The sequence below is a fragment of the Neurospora hispaniola genome, assembly GCF_033458365.1.
Source record: "Neurospora hispaniola strain FGSC 10403 chromosome Unknown B0T23scaffold_7, whole genome shotgun sequence".
Taxonomy (NCBI): Eukaryota; Fungi; Ascomycota; class Sordariomycetes; order Sordariales; family Sordariaceae; genus Neurospora; species Neurospora hispaniola.
In genome coordinates this window covers 1320937-1343245 of record NW_026944412.1, presented here as the reverse complement: position 1 = coordinate 1343245, position 22309 = coordinate 1320937, and the positions used below count along the sequence as shown (strand labels likewise).

Below are 22309 nucleotides of genomic sequence, written 5' to 3'. Positions count from 1 at the left end.
ACGAAATGATTACACAACTTTCACGTGTTGGTAGGCACTGGTAACAGCCAGGAGGTTGCGTGTAATTACCAAAACGAAAGACGTCGCGTAAGCTTGCACCGAAACATAGACAGTTTGATCGCAAATGTTGGAGCTTGGAAGTATTTGAATATCAAGCAACAGTTGTTTCGACCATGGTTGTTATGCAGATAATGATCTGTCCGGTACGGCTGGTATTCCTATGTAATTTCGCTGACCGAAACCCATAATATCTCTAACTTTTCCCATCTGAGACGAGCCCCTTGACCATAGATGATTCAACAGCGCTATACCTTGGGTTGTATCCGGCAGGTTCAGATATCTAATAACCTCCCTCCTAAGCAATGTAGTCCGCTCAAAGAGCTACCCGGTGAATCCTCGGAAGGTATGTCCGCCCCTGCGAAGGATACCCATTCGAGGCGTGTCGAGCTGGCCCTTTCCCTATAACCCAAAGCACGAATGCATATGCATGCCGTGCCGATGAGTCTGAAAGCTTATGCTCCTATTGCTGGCATTGGGACGCCGAGGTTGGTCTCCAAATCACAATAATACAAAGTAAACTCTCTCTGGATAGGTCGTTAGCATATTCCACCTATAAGCGAAAGGCCGAACCAACGGCACGCTACTTACCCGCTCCTTGTGCCAGTTCACGGTGTCCCATACGATATAGTAACCCCGTTCATGAGCTGGGCTTAGTTGAGCCGTATTACCCATCTCGTCCTTGGTAAGCCACACTTGAAGCTTCTTGTGCCATCTCCAGTTCCGCGTAGTTCTGTGTAGATTGGTCAGCTCCATAACGACAATCAAACGGAAGGTACTGAAAGTATTCTTACAGCTCAGCTGCAGCCAGTTGCTGCTTGATGTCGCCCGGGCAGCTGTAGAAAATCCACATCAAAGTCTCTTCATTAAAGCTCTGAATCTTGGCCTCGATAGGCTGTACGTTCTTGACCATGTAGCATTCGGGTATCTTGAACTTTGGCACAGCCGGCCTGGGAGGGACATCGTCCAGTATAGAGTAGATTTGGGTGGAATACAGCCTGGAGAAGATCAGCTTGATACTTGGGCTCGCGGAAAGTCCGGTTACACATACTCAGAAGAGTTCAGCTCCAACCCCAAACTGGAAGGATCGATCCCGATAATAAGGGAGTTGTAGTCGGGGAAGTTATTCATCAAGGTGCGCAAACCCTTCAAGCCAAACTTGTCGATGGCGGGCATGCCCTCCAACGGATCTTGGACTTCGTTGGTACGGTCCCTATCCTCCTCCTTGCCCTTAGCAGATGGAGGATCGTTTCCGATTGCGCCGAGCGGGTTCCTGGTACCAATTGCTTGCGAAACGGCATCGCCCACTGAAGAGCGTGAAACCATACCGTCCTCCCGATACACTGGCGGCTTTTGGCGTCCTTCTTCCTCGTTGACCGGGCTCCTTTGGTCGTGCGGGCGTCCAATTGCAGTTGGTGAACGCCCGTCTGTGGTGCGCGTGTTCCCTGTCAGCGCGTTCAACAAGCCATTATTTGTCCGATTGGGGTGAATCGATGAAGTAGATCCGAATCCCAAACCTGGCATGCCACCTAATTCGCCGTTTGCACTCCTGTTCAACGGAGGAAAGTCGTCCGTAACACTAGATGGTGTTTGTGATGTTTGCCCCGAGTTCCCTTGGTTTCCAAACCTGAAAGCTCCTTGGGCCGATTGTTGTCGAGACGAGAAAAAGTCATCCTGTTGCCCTTGCTGCGAAAGCGGTGTAGAAGGACCGCGGTGTACTGCTCCTCCGAGGTTACGAGCCCCCGTGGACCACATTGAAGCCTGATTTGCCGTCGACAACTGCGACGTGTTGGACAAAGTGGGAAACTCTCTGGGTAATGTTAGCACAGGGAAACACAGCAGCTGCAGGGATGCGTAGGGAGAGCGAAGCGTGAAGTTATGGGAGAGGAAAGTCTGAGCTGCAGTATTACCCAAGCCCCCGATTTCGACAAGGTGAATATGATATGAACGAGGACTTACGAAAGATCCAACGGGGTCGCTGGTTGTGACCCACTTAGACTTTGCGCAAAGCTGACATTCCCGCCGCCCAACTGTCTGGCAGAACCAGGAGGAACACCAGGACTGCCGCCCATGGGCATGCCCGAGCCAAACGCCCAGCCAGAACCGCCGCTCACGGCCCCTATTTCCAGACTAATCGTCAGTCATGGGCCAAATTGTACCCAAAGCCTATCAAAGTCCTGACCTAGCTTTCCGTTCGGTAACCTGTTCGCTACGCCACGCCCAGACTGTTGTGGTTGTTGTTGTTGTCCTCCGAAGCCAGACATGCCGCGCAAAGATTGGGGAACTGCCCCTATCAATCCGAGAGAATGTTAGCAATTATCGAACAGCCTTGTCCACAAACTTCAAAACAGCATGTAATATAAGGGGTGTATGTCTGGAGTAGGAGAGACTGCGCCGCTGCCGCTGTAGGAAAGAGCGGAACCGATAACGTCGAGAACAGCTTTGTGAGAGGCTGGTGAGTGGTGTCGCGACGGGGCACAAAGATAAATTGGTCGTGGTTGCCGGCCTTTGAACACTGCATGCCAAACACCGTAGTCCGAGTTACGGGCAGGACAAAGAAGCAGCATATTGACGGCAACGTCCATGCGCTCGCGCTGGCGCCTCGGCAGCGGCACCACCAGCCTGTCCATGATCTCGATCCAGCCCAATGTCCAGCATCTGTTTCGGGTAGGCGAGTTGTAGGCGGTGGTCATGATCCAGCGGTTGTCGGCGATCGCGGATTTCGAGAAGACAGGGCAGCAGGGCAAACAGCGGGGTAGTCGACGATATGTTGGAATGAAGAGGGCGGGATTGCCACCGTACCTGGCCGATTCATGATATTCTGCGGTTGTAAGACCAGTGTCTCTAAGAGGTCGAGCGGAAGGAAGCAAAAACGAATGTTGTTTTCCGGGTGTCGCGAATAGCAAGTTGTGCCGTCGATTGAAAGGTGACGAGTGATTGCGGTGGTGTCGTGGTGCGCTGCCAGAGTGAATGGATGTTTGAGGTGAATGCCCGGTCGCGCTTTGGAAACGAGCGGGAGCTGCACGCCAGGCGGGCAGCACGCACTGGCTGCGCAGGTGCAGTGAGTGGTCCCTACCTCCATCTGGGACGAGATGTGGAGACGGTGCAGTGTACCTAGGTACATACCAGTTTGGTGTTACTACAGGTAGGTCACTTCGTTATGGTATGCACACTGGCAGGCCCGGATTGACCGTTGACAACTACGGAAACCTAAAGGCTGGCAAGACAATTCCGATCAAGAACCGCTGATTCGGCGGACTGAAAGCCCTCTTTTCATGCATTTAGAGACTTCAAGATCAAGGTCCAGGTGACGGAAACTTGAGGATATGTGGTCCGTGCTTCCAGGCCATCGACGTCCCCCTATTCTCAAATATTGGAAGACCCTCCAATGGGACTTCTCTCCACGGTCAGTATCATGAGCAGGATGTACACTGCTTCCAAATCCACAGCGTATAAACAATATTAAGACTTTCATCACCGGTCTGACACGTATGAGGCAATGTTCGTCAGGATTCCGTTCTGATTTCCTACATCTATGATATGGTGCCTGACGGCTAGGTGCTTTTGGCAAGATCAACAGTTTTCTGGAGGCTTGTTGGGAAGTCGAAATCAACTAGATGACGCCCGATGAGCACAAGTTTACCCGCAGCTTGACCCTGACTCTTGTCTGGGCCCTCGAAAATTTCAAAGATTTCCCTTACTCCCTGAACCATCTTCTCGCTACCGTCCTCGAGCACCAACCGACCCTTCAATCGATGGATTTCGAAAGCTGGCCGGTCAGCAGCGTTCTCATGTCCAGGAAGAATGTTCTCCCAAAGAACCGACCTCAGCCAAGCATCCAGTTTTTCGACTTGTGCTGATGTCAGGACCGGTAGAGGAATAGATAATGTTGATATCGTCTAAACTCATGTTAGTTGGTCATATGAGTGAGGAAATGTCTAGGTCCTGCTAGCCATTCACGAGAGATGAAAGGGAGTCTCTGACCTTGTCGAGATGGCTATGGCCCAGACTTGGCTTGTCCAATTCCTCCACGCGGTCATAAGCGTGCAGGTCGAGCAAGAATCCTTCCAATTCTGGAACCACACTCTGTTTGGTTATGTGGATTTTGGCGAGCCCGTTGATGGACGTGATTCTGTCCTGGACGACTTGAAGCTCGTCCTCGCTGACCAGGTCTGACTTGTTGATTACGATGACATCAGCATGTGAAATCTGGACATGAGCGGTCGTCATGACTGGCCCATGCCCGTGTTCATCGGTCTCTTCGTGTCCCTCAACCTTGCCAGCTGGATCATCCAAGCTCCGTAGGATGTTTTTGGCGTCCACCAACGTCACAATGCCGTCGAGGTAGATGGTGCTTCCCAAGCCATCATCCATCCAGAAGAGGGGTGCAAGATTCCCTGGGTCTGCGAGCCCGGTGGTTTCGAGTAAGATGTAGTCGAACTTTCCTTTCTTTTCCATTAGGGACTCGATGGCATTCACTCCGGTGTCTCTGAAACGATCGTATGTTGGTCAATGTCAGTGTACTATAGCTGATGGGGACAAAGTGCTCAATCATCGGTAACTCACTTCACCGAACAGCAGATGCAGCCATTGCCAACTTCCATCCATTCCTCGACTGACTCGCCGTCCTTGTTTACGGTGAGGGACTTTTCAATGTCCAGAGCTAGATTGAGCGTTAGCAGAGATACCTATGCTGAGGGGTTGCAGCAAGAGAAAGACAAACAGTCTCCGAACTCTACACATCTCATCGTCAGCTAACTAACTCAATGCAAGGCGAGGCCCGGGATGTTCAGCCATACCGTTCATGATGACGGCAATTTTCTTTCCATGCTGGGCAGTCAATATATAGTTCAAGAGGGTGGTCTTGCCCGCTCCAAGGTAGCCTGAGGTTATAATCAGCGCGAAGTCGACCACAATGAAATTGGTAGGAAAATGCATACCTGTTACTATGGTAATGGGAACCTTGACTGGCTTCTCCTCGTCGAGTATGACCTCGTTGGTCTCTATGAGATCCGGGGGAGCATCGTCGTCGTAGTCCATATTGAATTGAGGTCCTCTGAGCGAAGGTTCTTGGTCGTGGAATTACACAAAACGTTGTCGAGAGTGTAGTGTTTAAATCACCTTACCCATAGGTTTCTCGCAGGGACCAGTGGTACGTAGTGTATTTATACCTCTACCTACCTCTACGCAGTACAACTATGTAATGTTTGTCAGGCTGCCGGGGAGAGCTGATTGTTGGCCCGCGCCCTTTAGGTTACCAGAGGCATGACGCACATCTGTCACAGATACCGTATTTTACAGTCAGACAGCACGAGGAGCAATTGGGAGCTTGGGCACCTCCTTGATCTTAGCGCCAGGTACAGAATGAGTTCCCCGTATTCCCGCCTTCCACTGGCGTACCTGTAGGCTCGAAGCTCCAGCTCAGCACAGGGGCAGCAGGGGCAGTTTCCCAAGGAATCCCATTGACGGCACCGCCGTGGACCCCAGATCCCGTCTGGACTGTCAATCTACCTCCACGACCTCATCCAACTTCCTTTCATCCTGCCTGCCTGCCCGCGACCCAGCCCGTCTCGGTTCATCTGTTCCACCGGCATATCGATCCGAGCAGAATCATCTACCATCCATACCGCGAGGAAGTCGAGCCGAACTTACGGGCCAATAGTACGAACAAGGAAATCGTTACGACAGACACAGCTGGGCATTGCTTGCGCGCGGTTGTAGCTGTCCAGCTTCGCGTATCAACTTCACCCATATCCAACATCGCGCCCAAATAACGAAGCACCATCATGTCGCTTCCTCCGAGATCTCCTCGGCTCCCAAGCCCGCCGCCTGCCCCCGAGATCCAGATTGGTCCCACATCGCCAGCCATGGGCCCGATCGCCAACCGCCAGGCGCAGCAATACGAGATGCCTACGATAGACCTGCTGTCTCATCGTCGCATCCATCCGGGCACCAAGGCCGCCGACATGGCTGCCGGCCCTCCGTTGGTTCCTCTGCACCAGGTTCGTCCGCTGCCTGAAAAGTCATTGATCTCTTCAAGAACAAGGCTGACATGTTCTGTCTTGCGACGCGCAGCTTGACTCGGCCTTCCAACTCCAGGAGCACTTGGCAGCCCTCCATTGGCACCATACGGCCGGTAACACAACTCCCATCACAAGGGAGACAGCCAAGATTCTCGCAACGCCCCCTGCTCATATCGACAAGACGGTATGGCTGTATGAGCTGTGCCGCTTTTTGATCACACAATGCAACAACCTCATTGTTGGTTTTCTGTTCGATGAGCCGCCCTGCAGCGCTGCCACCTGCCCCGAGATGCGTGCAAGCGAGTGGCAGTTTTTATGTGCCGTGCATGATGCACCCAAGAGCTGCTGCGCAATCGACTATTGCTGTCACACCCTTGATTGGGCGGCCAACACTGTGACCAATCCCAAGTACTTCCCTAGCCGCTTCTTCGTTGACACCCATGACAAGAATCTGGCTTTGAGGCACTTGGTCAATATCTTTCGCCGTCTACATCGCATGTTTGCCCATGCGTGGTTCCAACACCGCAGCGTTTTCTGGGCTGTCGAGGGCCAAACGGGCCTTTATATTTTTTTCAAAACCGTCTGCGATCACTTCAAGACTCTCCAACACGAGAACTTTCAGCTTCCTCCCGAGGCTGAAGGGTTGGAAAGCACAACAACCTCATCGGGCGACGACGACGTTCCTCAAGTTGTGATAGAGAAACCCAAGACACATCAGCCGGGGGGGTCCGTTACTTTTGCGAAGCCTCCGGTTATAGCAAGCCGGGGAACACCTGTTGGGGAACCCGCTGATGATGATAGTCTCAATACTGCCGCAATGAGGACTAACACGAGGCGGCATATTAAGAGCAGCCCTTCGGTTGGCAGCGCTGTGACGACTGTTCCGGAGGCGGAGGAAGAGGATGGCAGCAGCACAGCGAACTTAAGAGGAAAATCAAAGGTCACGCGCAGAAGGGTTCCCGAACTGGAGCCGGCCACAGAAGAAGAGATGGAAACAGACAACATTCCCGTCATTGTGTGCCATGGGACTACAGAGCCACATACGCCCCATCAGCCAGCGAGTGAAGCCGACATGACGGAAACCGAAGATTCGGCACCCGCCAATATAGCAGCAGCCTTGCCTCCTGCCGAATTGCAACACCCGGAGTCGAAAAAGGACACAGAGGAGGCGACAGCAAGCGTTCAGGAGCCTGTACAAGAGGGCGATCCTACGTCTGAAGATCAGCCGACAAAGAAAAGCACTCCTGACGAGTCCAACGAGGAACCAGCAAAAGTCGATGATGATGAAGTAAGAGAGCAAGGCAATGAGGATCAAGAAAGTCCAAAATCAGCAGATGTTACTCCGCATAATGAGGTCGGAATAAGTGCAATTCCTACATCAGTGTCGGAGTCGGAGGATAGTGATGTTGATACGCCGGCATCTTCTTCTGGATCCGCCAATGATGATCCCATTGGAGACGGTCATGAGTCGAACAAAGACTCCACGATGAAACCTGCTGCCGATGCTGGGATTGATGAGCAGCCGGTGGGCGTGGAACCGATACTGGAATCTACCGACAATGGGTCCAGGGAGAAGCAAGATGATGACCAAGATGAAACGAAACCAAGCCACGCCGAAAACGACTTGGCGCAGTCTGACGAGAACGTCGCCCAGGAGGAGGAAGAGAAGGGCGAAAAGGAGGAGGGAAAAGACAAGACAAAGGTGGAAAAGTCGGACGAAGAGGCCATGGCTCCTGGTGCTGAGCAGGTCGCATAGGCAGATTAGGTAGTCCATCACTGGGAATTGCCGATGTGAAAGATTTGCCTTTGTATGAATACTACTGTAGGCACTGTTATAACCTAGCGTAAGAGCCATTGTTAAGGACAGTAAAGCGAAGACGAGGAGAAATGGTCGGAATGATTGAATTGGCCATGCTAGTCTCACGCATGGAGCTTCTCGTTGGCTGCACAATCCATGGCTGAAAGCACAAGCTGTGCTACGATTGTGAAAGAAAAAACACATATCCTGTTCTGCCCGCATTCTTTCCTCATACTTCCAAGGAAGAATATGGACACTCATGCTAACTACTAAAACTAGTTATACTTTCTAGGAAAAAAAAATATAGTAAAAAAAAAAAAGAAAAAAGAAAAAAAAAGCCCGAAAAAAAGCGTGACAAGAAGCACGGGAGCAATAGGAAAAAAAAACAATAATAATAATAATAATAATAATTGGCATCATCCTTGTAATTGTACACTTCGAGGTGAAAGAGGCCACAGGAACTGATGCGTACGACTCCACGTTCGATTTACACCCAACCCATTTACCGCCCCCTTTTCTTTTATTTACTCCTGTCTCAACCAGTGGTATGTCTATGCCGATCTATCAGCCTATCGCCTACCGCAACGGCGAATCAAGCTGCTCCACTACAAGGTCTAACTTATGAGGTGATACATGCTAGAATAAAATAAAACGATAAAGAAGACAAATAACGTAAAAGAAGAGAAGAAGTATTTTACCTAACCACAGACGTGCCGGCCAATCTCAAACTCAAAACACGCTAGCGCTTGAACGTGTAGCACCATCGTGGCTGTCTGTTGAACAAACGTGATCGAGTGATACAAGCTGGAAACTTTGAGAATTATAAATACTAACAAGAAAAGAAACAACCGAGAGCCAAAAGATAAAGGTAAAGTACATGTGTGTGGTCGGGTTCACGTACAAAAGACCCTGAAAAGAAGAGACCTAGGAAAGTACCCAAGGGGAGGGGGGGGAAGTGGTGACCAATCGGGAGTTCTTCGGTAGCCGATAGTGTTCGAAGCTGTTAGCCGTTGCTGACTTGTTGCCGAAACCAGAGTGGTGATCCATGGTTTACCTCCTCGTAACGTTTGAGACTGGGTAGCATGTAGGTAGTACCAAAACTTTGCAGAGCCGTGGCACGCATGGACTTGGCCGAATGGTTAACTGGTGACTGGTAACTGATGAGCCGTTCGTTCGAGATCCCGTATCCCGCCCCTCAAAGCTACAGGAAGACGGGACCTTCCTTCCAGCTTTGCATAAATAGTTCAGTGGTTTTACAGAGAGATTGTCTCAGTCTCACGGCATGGGACACATGAGACGCATCCAATCTTCCTGTTCGTCGGTCAACGTCCGGTTTTTTTGTCTGACTACGCAAGGGATATATCATTATTACCCTGCATGCTGGTCCATCGGGAAAAACAATAACGAGAGTGAAGACGGATCACACTTTTAGAGGCAAAGTTTTGACCGAAAAAGTTGCTGGGTTGTATTGTTGATCCCTTCACTGTCCTCTTGTCGCTGTGCCTGAATCGATTGACTTCCCTAATTCGCAAGGGTCACTAATCAGTGTATAAGCCGCAGCGACGAAACGACAATCGTCCAATTTGGAACGTAACAGCGGTCGTAGCCTTATTGGGTTCATACAGCTCGGCCCATGGGACACGGAATTCAATATGTAAAAGATTCTCCTGTCCCGTACCATCACTGTCCTGTCAATCTACACTCTTGTTATTCCAAAAGCATAGTATTGACCCCATCGCTCAACTGGCCTTCGCCCTGGTCCATGGCTGCTCGTCGAATATTCATCCTGGAAAAAACGGAACGTATCTGTCGCAAATTCTCGCTCTGTGTCGACACAGCCATCGCGTTTCGCTCGTCTGCAAAGGCCCGGATGCTTTGCAGCATGGGCGTGAATCCTTCGTCGTTCGGTAACCACCAACGGAGACAGCTCCCGTCACGGAAGAGCTCCGCCATTCGTAGGCGCATTGTTCCGGGTGATATGTACCTGTTTGAAAAATAAATCGTTCAGTCAGCGTGCGTGTAGTGGGACGAAGAGCCGAATGTTGAAAGTGCTCGTTTTTCGTGCCATGATTGCCATAACAAACTCTTGTTGATAAACGGAGATAAAACTGTTTTTGTACTCACCCCATTCTTTCGAGCAATGCGAATTTCTTCCTGATCCAGAGCTGGTAGGCCTCCTCCTGGGGAACAAATAACGCAGCGATACCGAGACATGGTTGCAGAATTATCAGGCTCCCCGCAGGACTAAGGGGCCAGGTCTCGACTGCCTCGCAAATCTGGCATATCACATATGCGTGCTCCCTCAACTTCTCCAGAGTCTCGCTCGAGGGGTCTGACGTGCCCTGGCTTCCGTGCATCAGGGTAATCGAATTCCATTCGCAAGTCAAGATCGTCGAGGTAAAGAGGGGAGGCCGGAAAAGCAAGCCTGGTGTGAGTGGCTGAAAGATTCGATCCGTGTCTGAGGCTCCGTTCATCGATACATCAGTTACGAGGAACTCTGGATCTACCAAGGCAGGATCCCAGCTGTTTTTCCACTCGTGGAGGGCGTTGTATAAGCGACGGTGCTCGGCGGTATACTCTTCTTCGGTCACTTGATGCCTGGCGCTTCTCCCGAACAAGAGTGACATCTCCATTGATATCATGCGTAGTCGCCCTGAACACACCTCGGTTTTGTAGGATAGTTCGTCAGGGTTTTCTGCCGCTCGAGCCTCGTAGTAATCGACAAAAGTTGTGAACCATTCCCGAGGAAGCATAGTTTCGGAGCTGGCCATTATGCCAGTAAACACGTCGAACCGTGTATACCACGTCAGAATCATGCGCCCTACAACAGTCTGCATGACCGTTTGTGGCGTGTACAATTCGGTCAGTACTTCTAGGGCAGCCTTCTGATGGCCCATGAGGTTGACCCAGTCGCCGAGGTATTCCTTGCGGACTGTCAGCCCCTATCTATACCCGTCCATGTAAGGGAGATATGCTATACTCACCTCAATGGTGGCAAGTTGTAGGATGGTTAATAGCGTCATCTCCGTGTGGCGTTCTTTTCTTTTCAAGAATCTCAGCAGTAGAGTAACGCTGCGGTTATAAAAATGCAAGAAGTCCTTGATTTCTCCTATCGGACTCTGTAGAGTATAATGGTAGGCTGCAAACCCGACCACGGCATAGAGAAGGCCCTCGTCCTGAATTGCCAATTCAGTCAACATCTCCTGGAAAAAGTTGTCGTGGTCATTCACCACGGAGTAGTGATAGTGCGTGATATTGTCACGGTAGTAGTTGAGATAGAACTGTACGTCCCCCTCTAGCCCCTGCCTAGCGTTCATGGATCCATGGTTGAAACTTAGTGATGTTGCCGGTGCGCTTAAAGGAGTTGGAGGAATGGTCGGTGTTGAGGATTGCATTGTTGCGCTCTCGGCTTCTTCTTCTTCATCCTCATCCATTATCGGCGTCAATGATCCATCGTGTCCAGTCTCGTCGTCATCGTCATCCCCGCGAGAAGATGTGGGGCTCTCCTGCTGGCTCTGACCCGATGAATCTTTCACGGATCCCTTGGGTGGTGTTGGTTCGGGATAGACACACTCTCGGTTTCCCTTTCTGCATCCTAAGGTAACGTCAGCATGTTGATACACGGCTACTAGGAAGGCTGGTCGGCGCACTCTCGCAGACAGGGTGGGTTTCATCACACTATAACCCGTTAGCAGTGCTATCATCCGTTGGTTGCCAGGGTAAACTACCTTGACTCGCCTGCTCCTGCAAGTATAGCAGCCTGACCTCGTGCGTCGATGTTTGATGTGATCCAATCCAGGCGCAGACTTGCGACGGCTTCTTTGAGCCTTAGGTGCACTGAACATGATAGGCTCCGCATATCCGTTAAAAAAACCGCCGAGGTTTTGGTAAGCGGGAGACATCGGCGTCGTCCCCAAGCTTAATACTGGGGCTTGTTGCACAGGTATCGAAGCGCCATGTTGGCTTAGACTAGGGTCTCCTCCGACACCTGCCATCGAGGTGAGGAAGTGGTGATAATAGTCGCTCATGATGGTAACGCGGAAAGTTTTTGCTGAGCGTGCTACAATTGCTTGTCGATGTTCGTCTGTACACGAGGAATCTATCCAAATCCCAGGTTCCGTGTTTGGTTCGTGGGACTGTTTTCGGACCACGTTGAAGTTGTCGTACTCAAGACTCGCCTCTGATAGAAGACTCTGGCTTACACCGCATATGGCAGACAGGTAAGACTTGTGTAGATGTGCGAGCTGTAGCTGGTTGATCGTGGGTGGAAGGTTTCGTCAGGAGACTGTTGATACGGGATAACCCAGAGCTTGAGAGATGTCCATCTAGTCAGGGTAGGGTGAAGGAAGGTGATTTGATGTGCAGGATAACTGAATTAGAGGAGTGACTGGATGTATTGTTGGTTGATATGATTTATCTGGCAATGCCACAAGGCCGCCTTGTCGTAAGGCCCAGGAGATTAGAAGCTTCGTGATCCGCGTAAATCGGGGGTGCACATTAGGGTACTGTGAAGGGATCCGGAAAACTTAGCAGGGCGTGTATGGTAGGTGGCCGGCGTCCTCATAGGGTTAGGGAGTGTATCCTTGGTTGAAAGTAGATCTGCTAAGCTAGGAAGATTATTCTCAAGCATAGCTGGCTACAAAATAGTTAGGCAGCGTGCCAGTGGCAAGACTTTTCTCCCAGCAGGTAAAAAGCAGAGGGGACGTGCATGAGAATTCGATATGTATGACTGTTGGCGGGGATGAAGCGGCTCTCAGGGCTTTCCCGATGGCATAGTATTCAAGGAAGGTGCTACTAGCTTGAGGGGTGTCGATGTTTGGTTAGAAGTGTGATCGTCCGATGAACCACTGGTAAGAGGGCGGGTATGCGGGTGAGTTCCCACCAAGTAATCGCTGGCGGAATAAGAAGTTGAAGGTATCCCTGTAGCTCTAAGTACCGGCTGCGTGTGGGTAAGCAGAAGGGAACATGGATCAGGAGGTATACGTCTTGCCCTTGTTTGATATGGGAATCAGATGAGGTAAGTAGCTCGGCACCGTGGTGACATGGACACACATCCAACTAAAAGGCAATCGCCAGTGCGTTGCTCGTCGAGAAAGTCTAAGGGGGATGAACTGGGTGACGGTGAAGATAGCTGGACCGCTCGACCGGGGGTGGGTGAGACCGATTATACCCCCATATCTCGATATGTCCGGAACTGTGACAATATTCACCACGGGTCGGATCTGGAGGAAGCTACCAGAGAAACGAAGAGAGAAATTGTGGTTGCATTCCCGGGGAAGCGACGAGTGTTTGGGGACCAGTGAAAGGTCCGTGGGACGAGGAGGAAGTAGAAGCGTCAGTAGCCTCACATGTACTCATTCCCTTGGGGGTGCTAGTCGATCAGTCGATGGTAGCCGGTGAAGAAACTCCAATGGCCAGGATAACTATCCATGATCAGCAAGGGTCCCGAGTAGACACAAGGGGCTAAGAGGTGTCCGCGGGGGGGACGTTGTCTTTTTGTTCAACCCCGGTTTAGCCACATTCACGCAAATCTCAGTCGTAAGGGTTTCCCCACAAGGATATCGTCGAGTTGAAGAGTCAAATATCATGCGGCTTGAATGCCGGGTATGTGAACATTTGGCAACAACAGCAAGCGAAGAAAACCGCAAAGACCTATCCCAAGACCGAGGCAGATAGATATCCGACACCCAGGTGCCTGCCAGGGAATCCATCGTAGCTCAACCGCAACAGCTGGACTATCGCCAACTCTAGGGAGCTGAGATTTAGATATGCAGCATGGATTAAGCTTAGTAGCTCATTTTTCACTGTAGAAATATTTTCGCTCCGAGCTAGACCGTCTTGTTCCGAGGTGAATGTAGTGTTCCCTGATTCCTGCTCTTGTGTTTTTTTTTCTCTCCTTCTTTCTTTTTCACACTGGCTCCTGTAACAGTCAGCCATATGGTTGATGGAGTTGAAGCAGGGTTGAGGGCTTGAGCTGTACTCTACAAGCCACCGGAGTTTCCCGTAGAGAGGAACTGAGGCGGAGAAGAGCGGATGATATGTGATCCGTAACCACATCAAGGCCGTAGAGTCTTGAGGATGTCTGTGACGGCTGAGGTGTGGATTTTCCACTGGCCCCTCACTTTCACGAATATGGGTGATTCGACAGAACAGTAGTGTACATGACCCAGTTGAGCCCACGTCGACGCGGTGGGGAGCAAACAGGGTTGGGAGCAAAGTACGTAGTGTACTATCAGTCAGTCCCATTGCCAGTGCCAGTCCGCCAAAGGAGGCACACAACAATGTGTACTAGTGTACAGCAAGATGTAGGTAGCTCTGGGAGCTCAGTCAAATAGGACAGGGATCTGTCAAGGGAGGGTAGCCCGGGCGGGAAGGAAGGACTTCAGTGCGGCTGGGCGGTGTCAAAAGTCAACCACGTCTGTACAGTACTATGCTACCGAGGACCTGGCTCTCACCACCTTGTCGGACCTGCCAAGTACCGAGGAACCTCGAACCCCGTCAAGATGCGAGGTCATTGGCTGCTTATAGGTCTAGCTGTGTTTCGTACTGGAGGGCGAGAGCTCGACGACGAGACAGTGGATCAGACTGTGTATTTTGCAAAGTTGTTCGGAGCAGCCGTCGAGCAGAACGACTGATCCCAAACAGCACGCGGTGAGCTATTGCGTGGATAAAACAATTGGTACCAGAGAGCGAGAGAGATTGAAGGGCCAATGAGACGTCTCGGGGTTTCCTTGCCATGCTGCTCCACCACCACTGAACACAGCGCCATGGCAGTGGGTCCTTGACTGTGACGCACATTGAATCTCTCTGACCAGGGGTCAACATCGGAGACGCTGAGGATGGGTCATGGGTCTGACAAAGTGAACTGACTCCTGTCACCTTGTTAGTTCGTCTTCGAGTTCTGACTCCATGCAGCCCCCCGCACAACCGCCCAGCGCGTGGAAGACGCATGTACAAATTCAGCCGTGAATCTCAGCCGTTGAGGGCTTGGAACACACCGTCAATGAGCTGCCATTGTCTTGTGGGATTTGTGAAGCTTGGTCAAGCTGATTGATAGCCCATAGTCGTCCACCGGCACCATCGGGGGTCAAGATCGAGGAGCTTGGATGAGTACGTGTTGACGAGACGGGAGATGGTCGTCGTTCCTGTCGACTCTCAAAGGGCTCCTTCGCATGACACTGCAGTGTAGTGTAGTACCGTATGGCAGTGGTTGGAATTGGGTCAACTTTATCAAAGTGGATCACGCCTGATGTGGGGGGGGGGGGACGGACTGCCCCTGTCACTGGCGTTGTTGAATGGGTCCTGGCAGCATGGACCGTCCTCCGGAGCGGCTGCCGCTGGTGTGGCACAGCGATCTGGAACCTGTACGGTGTGGGGTTATGGTGCCATGCCCTTCCACTGGCTCGTAATTTCACCTCTGCGATCCACTTCAATACTCACCTTATCTCCACCCGCTTAGCCCTGCTTGGGCTGGCGTTTCCTTGGGACAAGTCTTGGCTCTTTCCGCTTGCCAACAGCATGTCCGTGGGTACGGGGTGCCGATCGCGGCGCAGCCCGCGACACTGGAGGTTTGACAAGTCCGAGTCGTGCCTTGTCTTGGTCTGTAAGTTGGCCGTCCACAGGCCGCGCGAAGGGGCATTCCAACTGAAAGAGTCCAGCGAAATTGAGATGGGCAAGCGGCTCAACCTAATCCCCTTGGAGAGAAGATATAACGGGCTTCCGTGGTGTATTCCCGTCATGAGCTAAGTGTACCTACCTACACGGCGAGTTAAAGTGGGTTGCGTGAGGTGAGTAGGTAGGTGTGTTTGGATGGCATTGGCGGGGAGACGACGGTCCTTGCGAGCCTTGCCCAAAGCCCAACCCTTTTAATGGACCTTGCTTTTTTTTTTTTTTTTTTCTTATTTTCTTAACAAGACCACGATTACGCAATTGAACCAGCAACTCGGTGAGTCCCACCAGGCGCGAATTGCAGATTCCTTCCCCAACCATGGATATCCCCGCGGAAACCGGGCTGGACAATGTGCTGCATGTCGATAGTGCCTGCCGCCGGTGTTGTGACCAAAAAGGCTGGTGGCTTGGCCCAGAGGTACCTCTATAGCATCCGTGCGCTATAGGCATGGAGCTGCCTACCTATGTATCTCTACATAGTTTACAGACCTCGACGTATTCAAGGCTCACGAACGGCATACCAGTACCGGCGTCACGTCCGAGGCTCCTTTTCCTGTTTTTACCCATGCCAATCAGGAGGATCGGCTCTGGACTTCCACTTGTTGCTTTCGTGGTTCCCAGCAAAACCAGCGCCGGGTTGGTATTTGCTGATATCCAGGGTGCCAGGTACTGTCAAAGACGGGATACGGCGGGAGTTGCACAGAAAGGGCTCAGAAGTAGGTTACTTTGCAGGTGGCTAGAGGTAAGAGCAGGAACCATTCGCTAAGGCCTGCAGATAATAGGATGGCAAGTAGGACGGAATGGCCGTTGGGTTATCATGAACTAGCAACTAACCTACCAGGTGCAGGCCAAAAATCTTTGGATTCCGTTGCTCAATCCAGTTAGTGGCCCCCTTTACCAAAACGCCTCCGAGGCCATCTCGATGGCAGTCAGCAGTGTATGGAACATCCTACCTCGCGTGCCTCGGTGTTCTAGCTCGATTCGAGAACACACCGCGGGTGAGAGAATGCAACGGATCAGGAGGCTCTTCCAAGCTTCTAGAAGTCCAACCCATCCATTGGAGTCTGGTGGGAGATCGAAATGAGCATCTCTTTTTGGGTCGAGCCAAGTTTATGCAAGATTGGCCACGACCTTGTTATGCCATGTGGTCGGTATGGTGTGGAACGTATAAGTGTCTTGACGGCCCGAAGACGTGTTTGTTCTACGCTCGTCGCTAGAGGTTCTGTGTCCAGGGGCAGCTTCAAGGGTCCACCGTCCATTGCCAGGGGTATTTGCGGAGCGGCGAATTTTTGGGGAAAGGTCAACGAGCAATCTGACACAATCACATTCACAGACAACTCCAGAGATACACTACACATACATCACATACATACACTACTACAGCTCGTGTTGACGTTTGACAGGGGTTGGCTGTTTCTTTATAGTCAGTGTAACGCATCGATGGGAATTCAGAGAGGTTTTTCCTATTCTCTACCAGGAAATGCAAATACGAAATACTGCAAACTGGAGCGTCAGGCGATGCAATGAAATTGCGCCTTCTACGTACAATCCTCGTCCGGCTCACTGTTGACATCTCGCAGAGTTGCATTGGTACCCCCTTCCCATAAATTGCATCATTTAACCAGAGTAACTTTTGTGCTGTGCTCCGGAAGGATCAACCTGCCATTCATTCATTTTGGAGATTACGACACACGAGGGCGGCACTTTTCGTTACCATAGCGGTTGACTATTACAAGGAAGTAAGAAGGAACCGGCTCTGGCCAATGGTGTCGGGAACAGTTACCTCTTAAAGCGGCTGCCCAGCAAACCCGACATCTTGGATACCCGAAGATGAGCACGCACGCATCGATGGAACTGGAATCGCCACCTTATTGCCCTGTGCCATCGAAGAGTCTGACAATCAGCACGACAGGGGGCGTGGCATTCGGATGCCGTCCTAACCTTACCTGTACACGTAGTGTAGCCAAGCAGACGAAACAAAGACGACTTCGGCACAAGATCCGGTGCGTTCCTGTCGAGCAACGGGCCGTAAAGATAGGTTCCCCCTCTACTGTAGTGTATATACACTACTGCTTGCATCATGTCCGAATCCGGTTACTTGAATTCTTTGGGGCTCATTCTGTTTGTGTTCTTTGATGCCATCATCGCCGTCTTTTCCCTTTCCTCCTTCGGTGTCTTCTTCTAGCATATCACATATCAGACCACCCTCGGTAAATCAACGTTGGCAATATAACCACCCGTACCCGATTAATCAGCATTTGCGCCTTATTCATGATTCAAAGGCGCTAAACCTTGGAGGCTCTTTTCATGGTGCTTCAACATGACCCACACACAACTACCCTATTCTGTCACTTTCCCCTTATTGAGCGGCTATGACTTGATATTAAACCCGTTAATATCTCCACGGACTCCTAATATCACTGCAACATAAGACTGGCTTTCTCGTACCTACCAGTCTAGGCCCTAGGGTATAACATAGTGAACCATACAACTCGGTGATATTGACGGCATCAGGGTAGTAGCCTGCGCAGCCCCGTTACATGTTGAAGCTGGTTCCATCATGTCCGAGTCCGACGGCAGCTTTGTTTCTCTCATCACTTGAACTTTTGACACTTCTATTACATGACCACATCTAGCAGCAGGTGGTCGGCAGATGAGCTAACATCTGGGTCAGTCCTCTAGTCTGGTCATTTATATTCAGTAAACCGCTACAAATAAGAACGCCCATTGTGAATGTACTTCACATGCGCATTGTTAGACCCACCTGCCCAGTTGCGTTTTCTGACGAAGTATCTCCGTGGGAAGATCAGGAGCGCGTGTTTGCCTGCAATGTCAAGTCCACAGTGACCGCAGAAGAAAGTGCGAGACACCGACCTTCCACGGGGTCGGTAGCAGCTTGACAATGAAGCTCGCTGGGAACATCTGCGGGATACTACGCTGAACAGTGATACAGGGGCGCTGAGAGGGTGTAGAGTCTGCAGGAACACCATGAACCTGTTCCACCAAAGAACAACGCAGATAAACAGCTGGGGTGGGAGGATGTAAGCCAAGAACCACACCATCCGCCCGCACCATCCTTTCGACCTGCCTTATCAGCAAAAAGTGTCTTCACCTTCCATGTTCAGCAGCAAACAACGTTGGAGCCGTTTGGGTGCGTCCACTCAGTACTAAACTACAAGTTTGTTCTAAACTACAAGCTCTCATCACTACGCAAGCTACTACGATCGAGATTCAACGGGATGACTTGACAATCCGGAATCACAGAAGCCTGCAGGGCGTGTCATGTGTGTAGCGAGATACTACGCAAAATAACGGTCAACTTCCGCATCGGTTTAGACCTTCATAGTCTGGATCGGCATTATTGCTCTGTCGGTGTCCGTCAAGCGCTCGAGATGGTCGTGAAAAAGAAAAACCGAGCATGAACAGTCCAAAACGGTTCGCCTTGGCTAAGAAAGGCAGCTACCAAACTATACCAGGGATCACAAACTTTTGAAAACACATCGGCCAGAGTCCATTAGAAATTCTTCCAGTCAGGAACAGTTCAATAGTTAGATTCAGAGGCCTGATAAAGACAGTTTGATGCGTAGATAAGAGTATACCCAAGGTGTAGTGAAGTGCCCGTATTGTGGCCGATTCGTTCTTGCGACCACCTCGGCGCTCTGCGGAGCACTTCAAAATCCCAGATACGATCCCGAAAAAAAAAAAGAAAAGAAAAAAAAAAAAAAGTTTAATCCGACCGGTCGTGGAAAGAGCTGATTGCGGTGAGTACGCCAGAAATTGGGTGGCCCGACCAAGCCTTGCACCCTCCATTCCAGCCCTATCGCACATTGCATTGTCAGCATCTGATCAACACATAGTCAGGATGTTTTCGACTTTTTTCTTTCTTTCTTAGAAACATCGTATAATCGAGTTTTGCATGATGATACATATGAGTAACATCTATCTTAAGAGGTAGCCACCGGTACTTGATTACTCCGTGCATTGTAGCTGTAGTTGTACCTGAAGAATGCAACGATCGAAGAGTCGTCCCTGCACAACGCACCGACCCTGGCCGTAAAATGTTAGTCATGTTACCTCCCGCCTGCATGGCACCTGCCGATGCAGTGCGCTATTTGTACACCGGGAGTGCAGGGCAGCCCCCAACAAAAGGGAAGAAAGAAAAAAAAAGATGCAAGTCCTCCAAAGCTACCTGTCCAAGGAGGCCCTTTGGTAGGCTGGTTACAGCATCTCTTTCCGTGGATTGCAGTGCAATCCATCCACTTTGTGACTTTGCAAACTCTCAACTTTGGAACTCGTGACCCTCTAGGTACCTCTAGCGAACCAGGACCGAGTCAGCGAGTGAACAACTTCAGTTGGTACGGAACAACGATCACTCCCCTTCCGCTTGCCTTCCATTTGTTTGTTGATACAACCTCATCCATGTTGGCAGTCAAGACTTATACATTGCCGTTGCTACCTTGATTCGTTACAGTTGACTGACTGTCAAAACTCAAAGTTTTGTGTCTCTTACAAATACCGCACACGGCACGACAGAAGACTGCCTTATCCCCACACATTCTCACGTCGAAATGGGATACCAGGCTGACCTTCCGCCGCCCGGCCCAGTCGTTGGTCCCGGAAGCCTCTTCCTGATTGCTGTGACCATTGTTGTTTTCATTCTTCCGATCCTTATTTACCTCCCACCGACTCTGCCTTCGGTGACGGAGGCACTCCTTCAAACACATAGCAAGTTAGGCCTGGATGACTCACAACGCCGACTGCCCAGGCACTCAGGAAGAGACAACAAAGCAAACATTGAGGGTCCAGGAAGAATTCAGAGCTTATGGATCTTCCCGGTAAAATCCTGCAAAGGCATTGAGGTACTTGAGAGCAAAGTTGTACCTGCCGGTCTCGAATACGACCGCCTCTACACTTTCGCTCAGCTCAAGAGTCCGTTCCCGGTCGGGCTCGACACCCTGGATGAGACAAAGCAGGAGCATTCGTGGCAGTTCATCTCGCAGAGAGAGTTTCCCCGTCTTGCCACCGTCAGTGTGGATCTCTATGTTCCTGATATCCGCAAGGCGCGAGGAGGAGGCCAGCAGCTATTGTCTGGAGACAGCAACGACAAGTCCACTTCTCTGGGAGACTCATTTATTGTCATCCGCTTCCCTTGGCAGGAGCTAGGGCTGCGCGGCACGCTGGCGTGGCTGGGCGCAAAACTCTCACGTGGGCTTCGTGCTGTACCCGAGAAAGAAATCGTGCTCCCTGTCTCATTTCCTTCAAATGGGGAGATCGAGGCCAGGAAATACACATGGGAGCCGGTGAAGATCTGGCGGGATACGGTCACTGCGCTCAACATGGAGGCGGACCTACCTCGGGAGTTGAGGCTGCACTTGGGAGTGAGTAACAGGCTCGGCTTATTTCGCGTCGACCCGTCCCGATTACGGGAGGTGTATCGAAATGCGCCAAAAAAGGAGGAGGCCGGCTATCAGCCCGTTACCGGCTGGCAGGATGCGGTACGTTCTCGTCCTTTTCCTACTCCGTGACTCGAGGACATTAGGCAAATCCAGACCGTATAACTGACCACAACGGAGGATTTGGTAATAGTATCCCGTGCATATGCTCAACCTCTCAAGCGTTCAAGATTTAGACGCCAAAATCAACAAGGATGACAGCCTCAAATCACTCGACCCATTGAGGTTTCGAGCCAACATCATAGGTAAGTCAGTCCGGACGCTACCCATTCGAGCATTAGTCGAGCAAACCCCCCTCCCCTCCCCCCCCCCCCCCCCCCCCCCCCCCCCCCAAAGCTCTTGGGCCATTTTGCTTCCCCTCAGGGGTCATTAGGCGCATGGCTAGTAGAGAAATTAGATGCTCGTTATGGAGGGTTTGAATCATGCTGTCTGGGCAAGCTTTCTAGAAGCAAGATTCCATTTCGGCGCAGTATCCCCATTGAAGCAACCCTGCATTATCCTCCGAAAATAAGGCCCAATCTCGTAACGCTAACAACACACACTTTCACACGCACACACACTGACCTAGCCTCATCACACATCACAGTGGACGGTGTCGAAGCCTACGAAGAAGAAACCTGGAAGACAATCCGCTTCAATCCTGAACCTTCCAATAAAAGACATGACAAGACCCATTTTCACATATCTTGCCGAACCGTACGGTAAGTTTGTGAAGGACTTCCCATCCCTAGTAAAAAAAAAAAAAAAAATGCTACATATACTAAAGGATTGCCGCCAACTAACCCCAACAGCTGCAAAATGCCCAACGTAGATCAAGACACGGGTTTCCGTCATCCTGCCGAGCCGGACCGATCCCTCCGAAAGTACAGAGACGTAGATCCGGGGATTAAGGGCGTCGGCAGTCTCGGCATGCAGCTGACCCCTTTATTCTGTGACCCTACTTCCGATGTCGAAGGAGTTGATCCCGATAACATGGTGATGGAAAGTTGGGTCGAAGTCGGTATGAGTGTCGAGGTGCTGAGCAGGGGGCCTCATCGGTATGTGAGGATGTATGAGAGTGACAGGCCGGATATCTGAAACAGAAAATCATTACAGCACTGGGTCTAGGCGGTTAAGCAACGTATACCAACGGGTATGGCGGAAATACCGTCGCTATCCAGGAGTGCATCAGTGGGTAAACTTGGACTGTAAGAATAGAGAATAGGAACACTCCCGAACATGAAAATCAGCGAGATTAGGTCAAGGCTAGTACATAAGCGTAGCTTCCATGTGTCAGCTAGATGACCGCACGCCAGAATGCCCCAAGTTAA

The 22309-nt window shown here is 51.0% G+C and overlaps 5 protein-coding genes across 5 annotated transcripts; 2 read left to right on the top strand and 3 right to left on the bottom strand.

Annotated features, from left to right (window-relative positions):
• Positions 1–141: 141 nt before the first annotated feature.
• B0T23DRAFT_386528 (uncharacterized protein) lies at positions 142–3154 on the bottom strand. Its single transcript, XM_062837625.1, has 7 exons — positions 2860–3154; positions 2240–2347; positions 2017–2176; positions 1109–1867; positions 852–1055; positions 649–790; positions 142–584 (listed from the first exon to the last, which is right to left on the bottom strand). Exons 1-7 carry the CDS (start codon positions 3137–3139, stop codon positions 513–515), a joined length of 1725 nt encoding a protein of 574 aa, XP_062689855.1. The 5' UTR covers positions 3140–3154; the 3' UTR covers positions 142–512.
• Positions 3155–3469: 315 nt separating this feature from the next.
• On the bottom strand, positions 3470–5286 carry B0T23DRAFT_386522 (CobW/HypB/UreG, nucleotide-binding domain-containing protein). The gene is made up of 6 exons (XM_062837624.1): positions 4998–5286; positions 4857–4940; positions 4781–4792; positions 4624–4720; positions 4042–4546; positions 3470–3956 (listed from the first exon to the last, which is right to left on the bottom strand). The coding sequence occupies exons 1-6, from the start codon at positions 5095–5097 to the stop codon at positions 3612–3614; spliced, it is 1143 nt and encodes a 380-aa protein (XP_062689854.1). The 5' UTR covers positions 5098–5286; the 3' UTR covers positions 3470–3611.
• A 206-nt stretch (positions 5287–5492) lies between these two features.
• On the top strand, positions 5493–8186 carry B0T23DRAFT_343806 (Mob1/phocein). The gene is made up of 2 exons (XM_062835933.1): positions 5493–6059; positions 6133–8186. The coding sequence occupies exons 1-2, from the start codon at positions 5844–5846 to the stop codon at positions 7834–7836; spliced, it is 1920 nt and encodes a 639-aa protein (XP_062689853.1). The 5' UTR covers positions 5493–5843; the 3' UTR covers positions 7837–8186.
• Positions 8187–9414: 1228 nt separating this feature from the next.
• B0T23DRAFT_213097 (uncharacterized protein) lies at positions 9415–12121 on the bottom strand. Its single transcript, XM_062833590.1, has 5 exons — positions 11607–12121; positions 11529–11556; positions 10863–11473; positions 10003–10802; positions 9415–9862 (listed from the first exon to the last, which is right to left on the bottom strand). The coding sequence occupies exons 1-5, from the start codon at positions 11904–11906 to the stop codon at positions 9586–9588; spliced, it is 2016 nt and encodes a 671-aa protein (XP_062689852.1). The 5' UTR covers positions 11907–12121; the 3' UTR covers positions 9415–9585.
• Positions 12122–19979: 7858 nt separating this feature from the next.
• B0T23DRAFT_213049 (uncharacterized protein) lies at positions 19980–22306 on the top strand. Its single transcript, XM_062833589.1, has 4 exons — positions 19980–21041; positions 21133–21244; positions 21586–21700; positions 21791–22306. Exons 1-4 carry the CDS (start codon positions 20115–20117, stop codon positions 22074–22076), a joined length of 1440 nt encoding a protein of 479 aa, XP_062689851.1. The 5' UTR covers positions 19980–20114; the 3' UTR covers positions 22077–22306.
• The last annotated feature ends 3 nt before the right edge of the window (positions 22307–22309 follow it).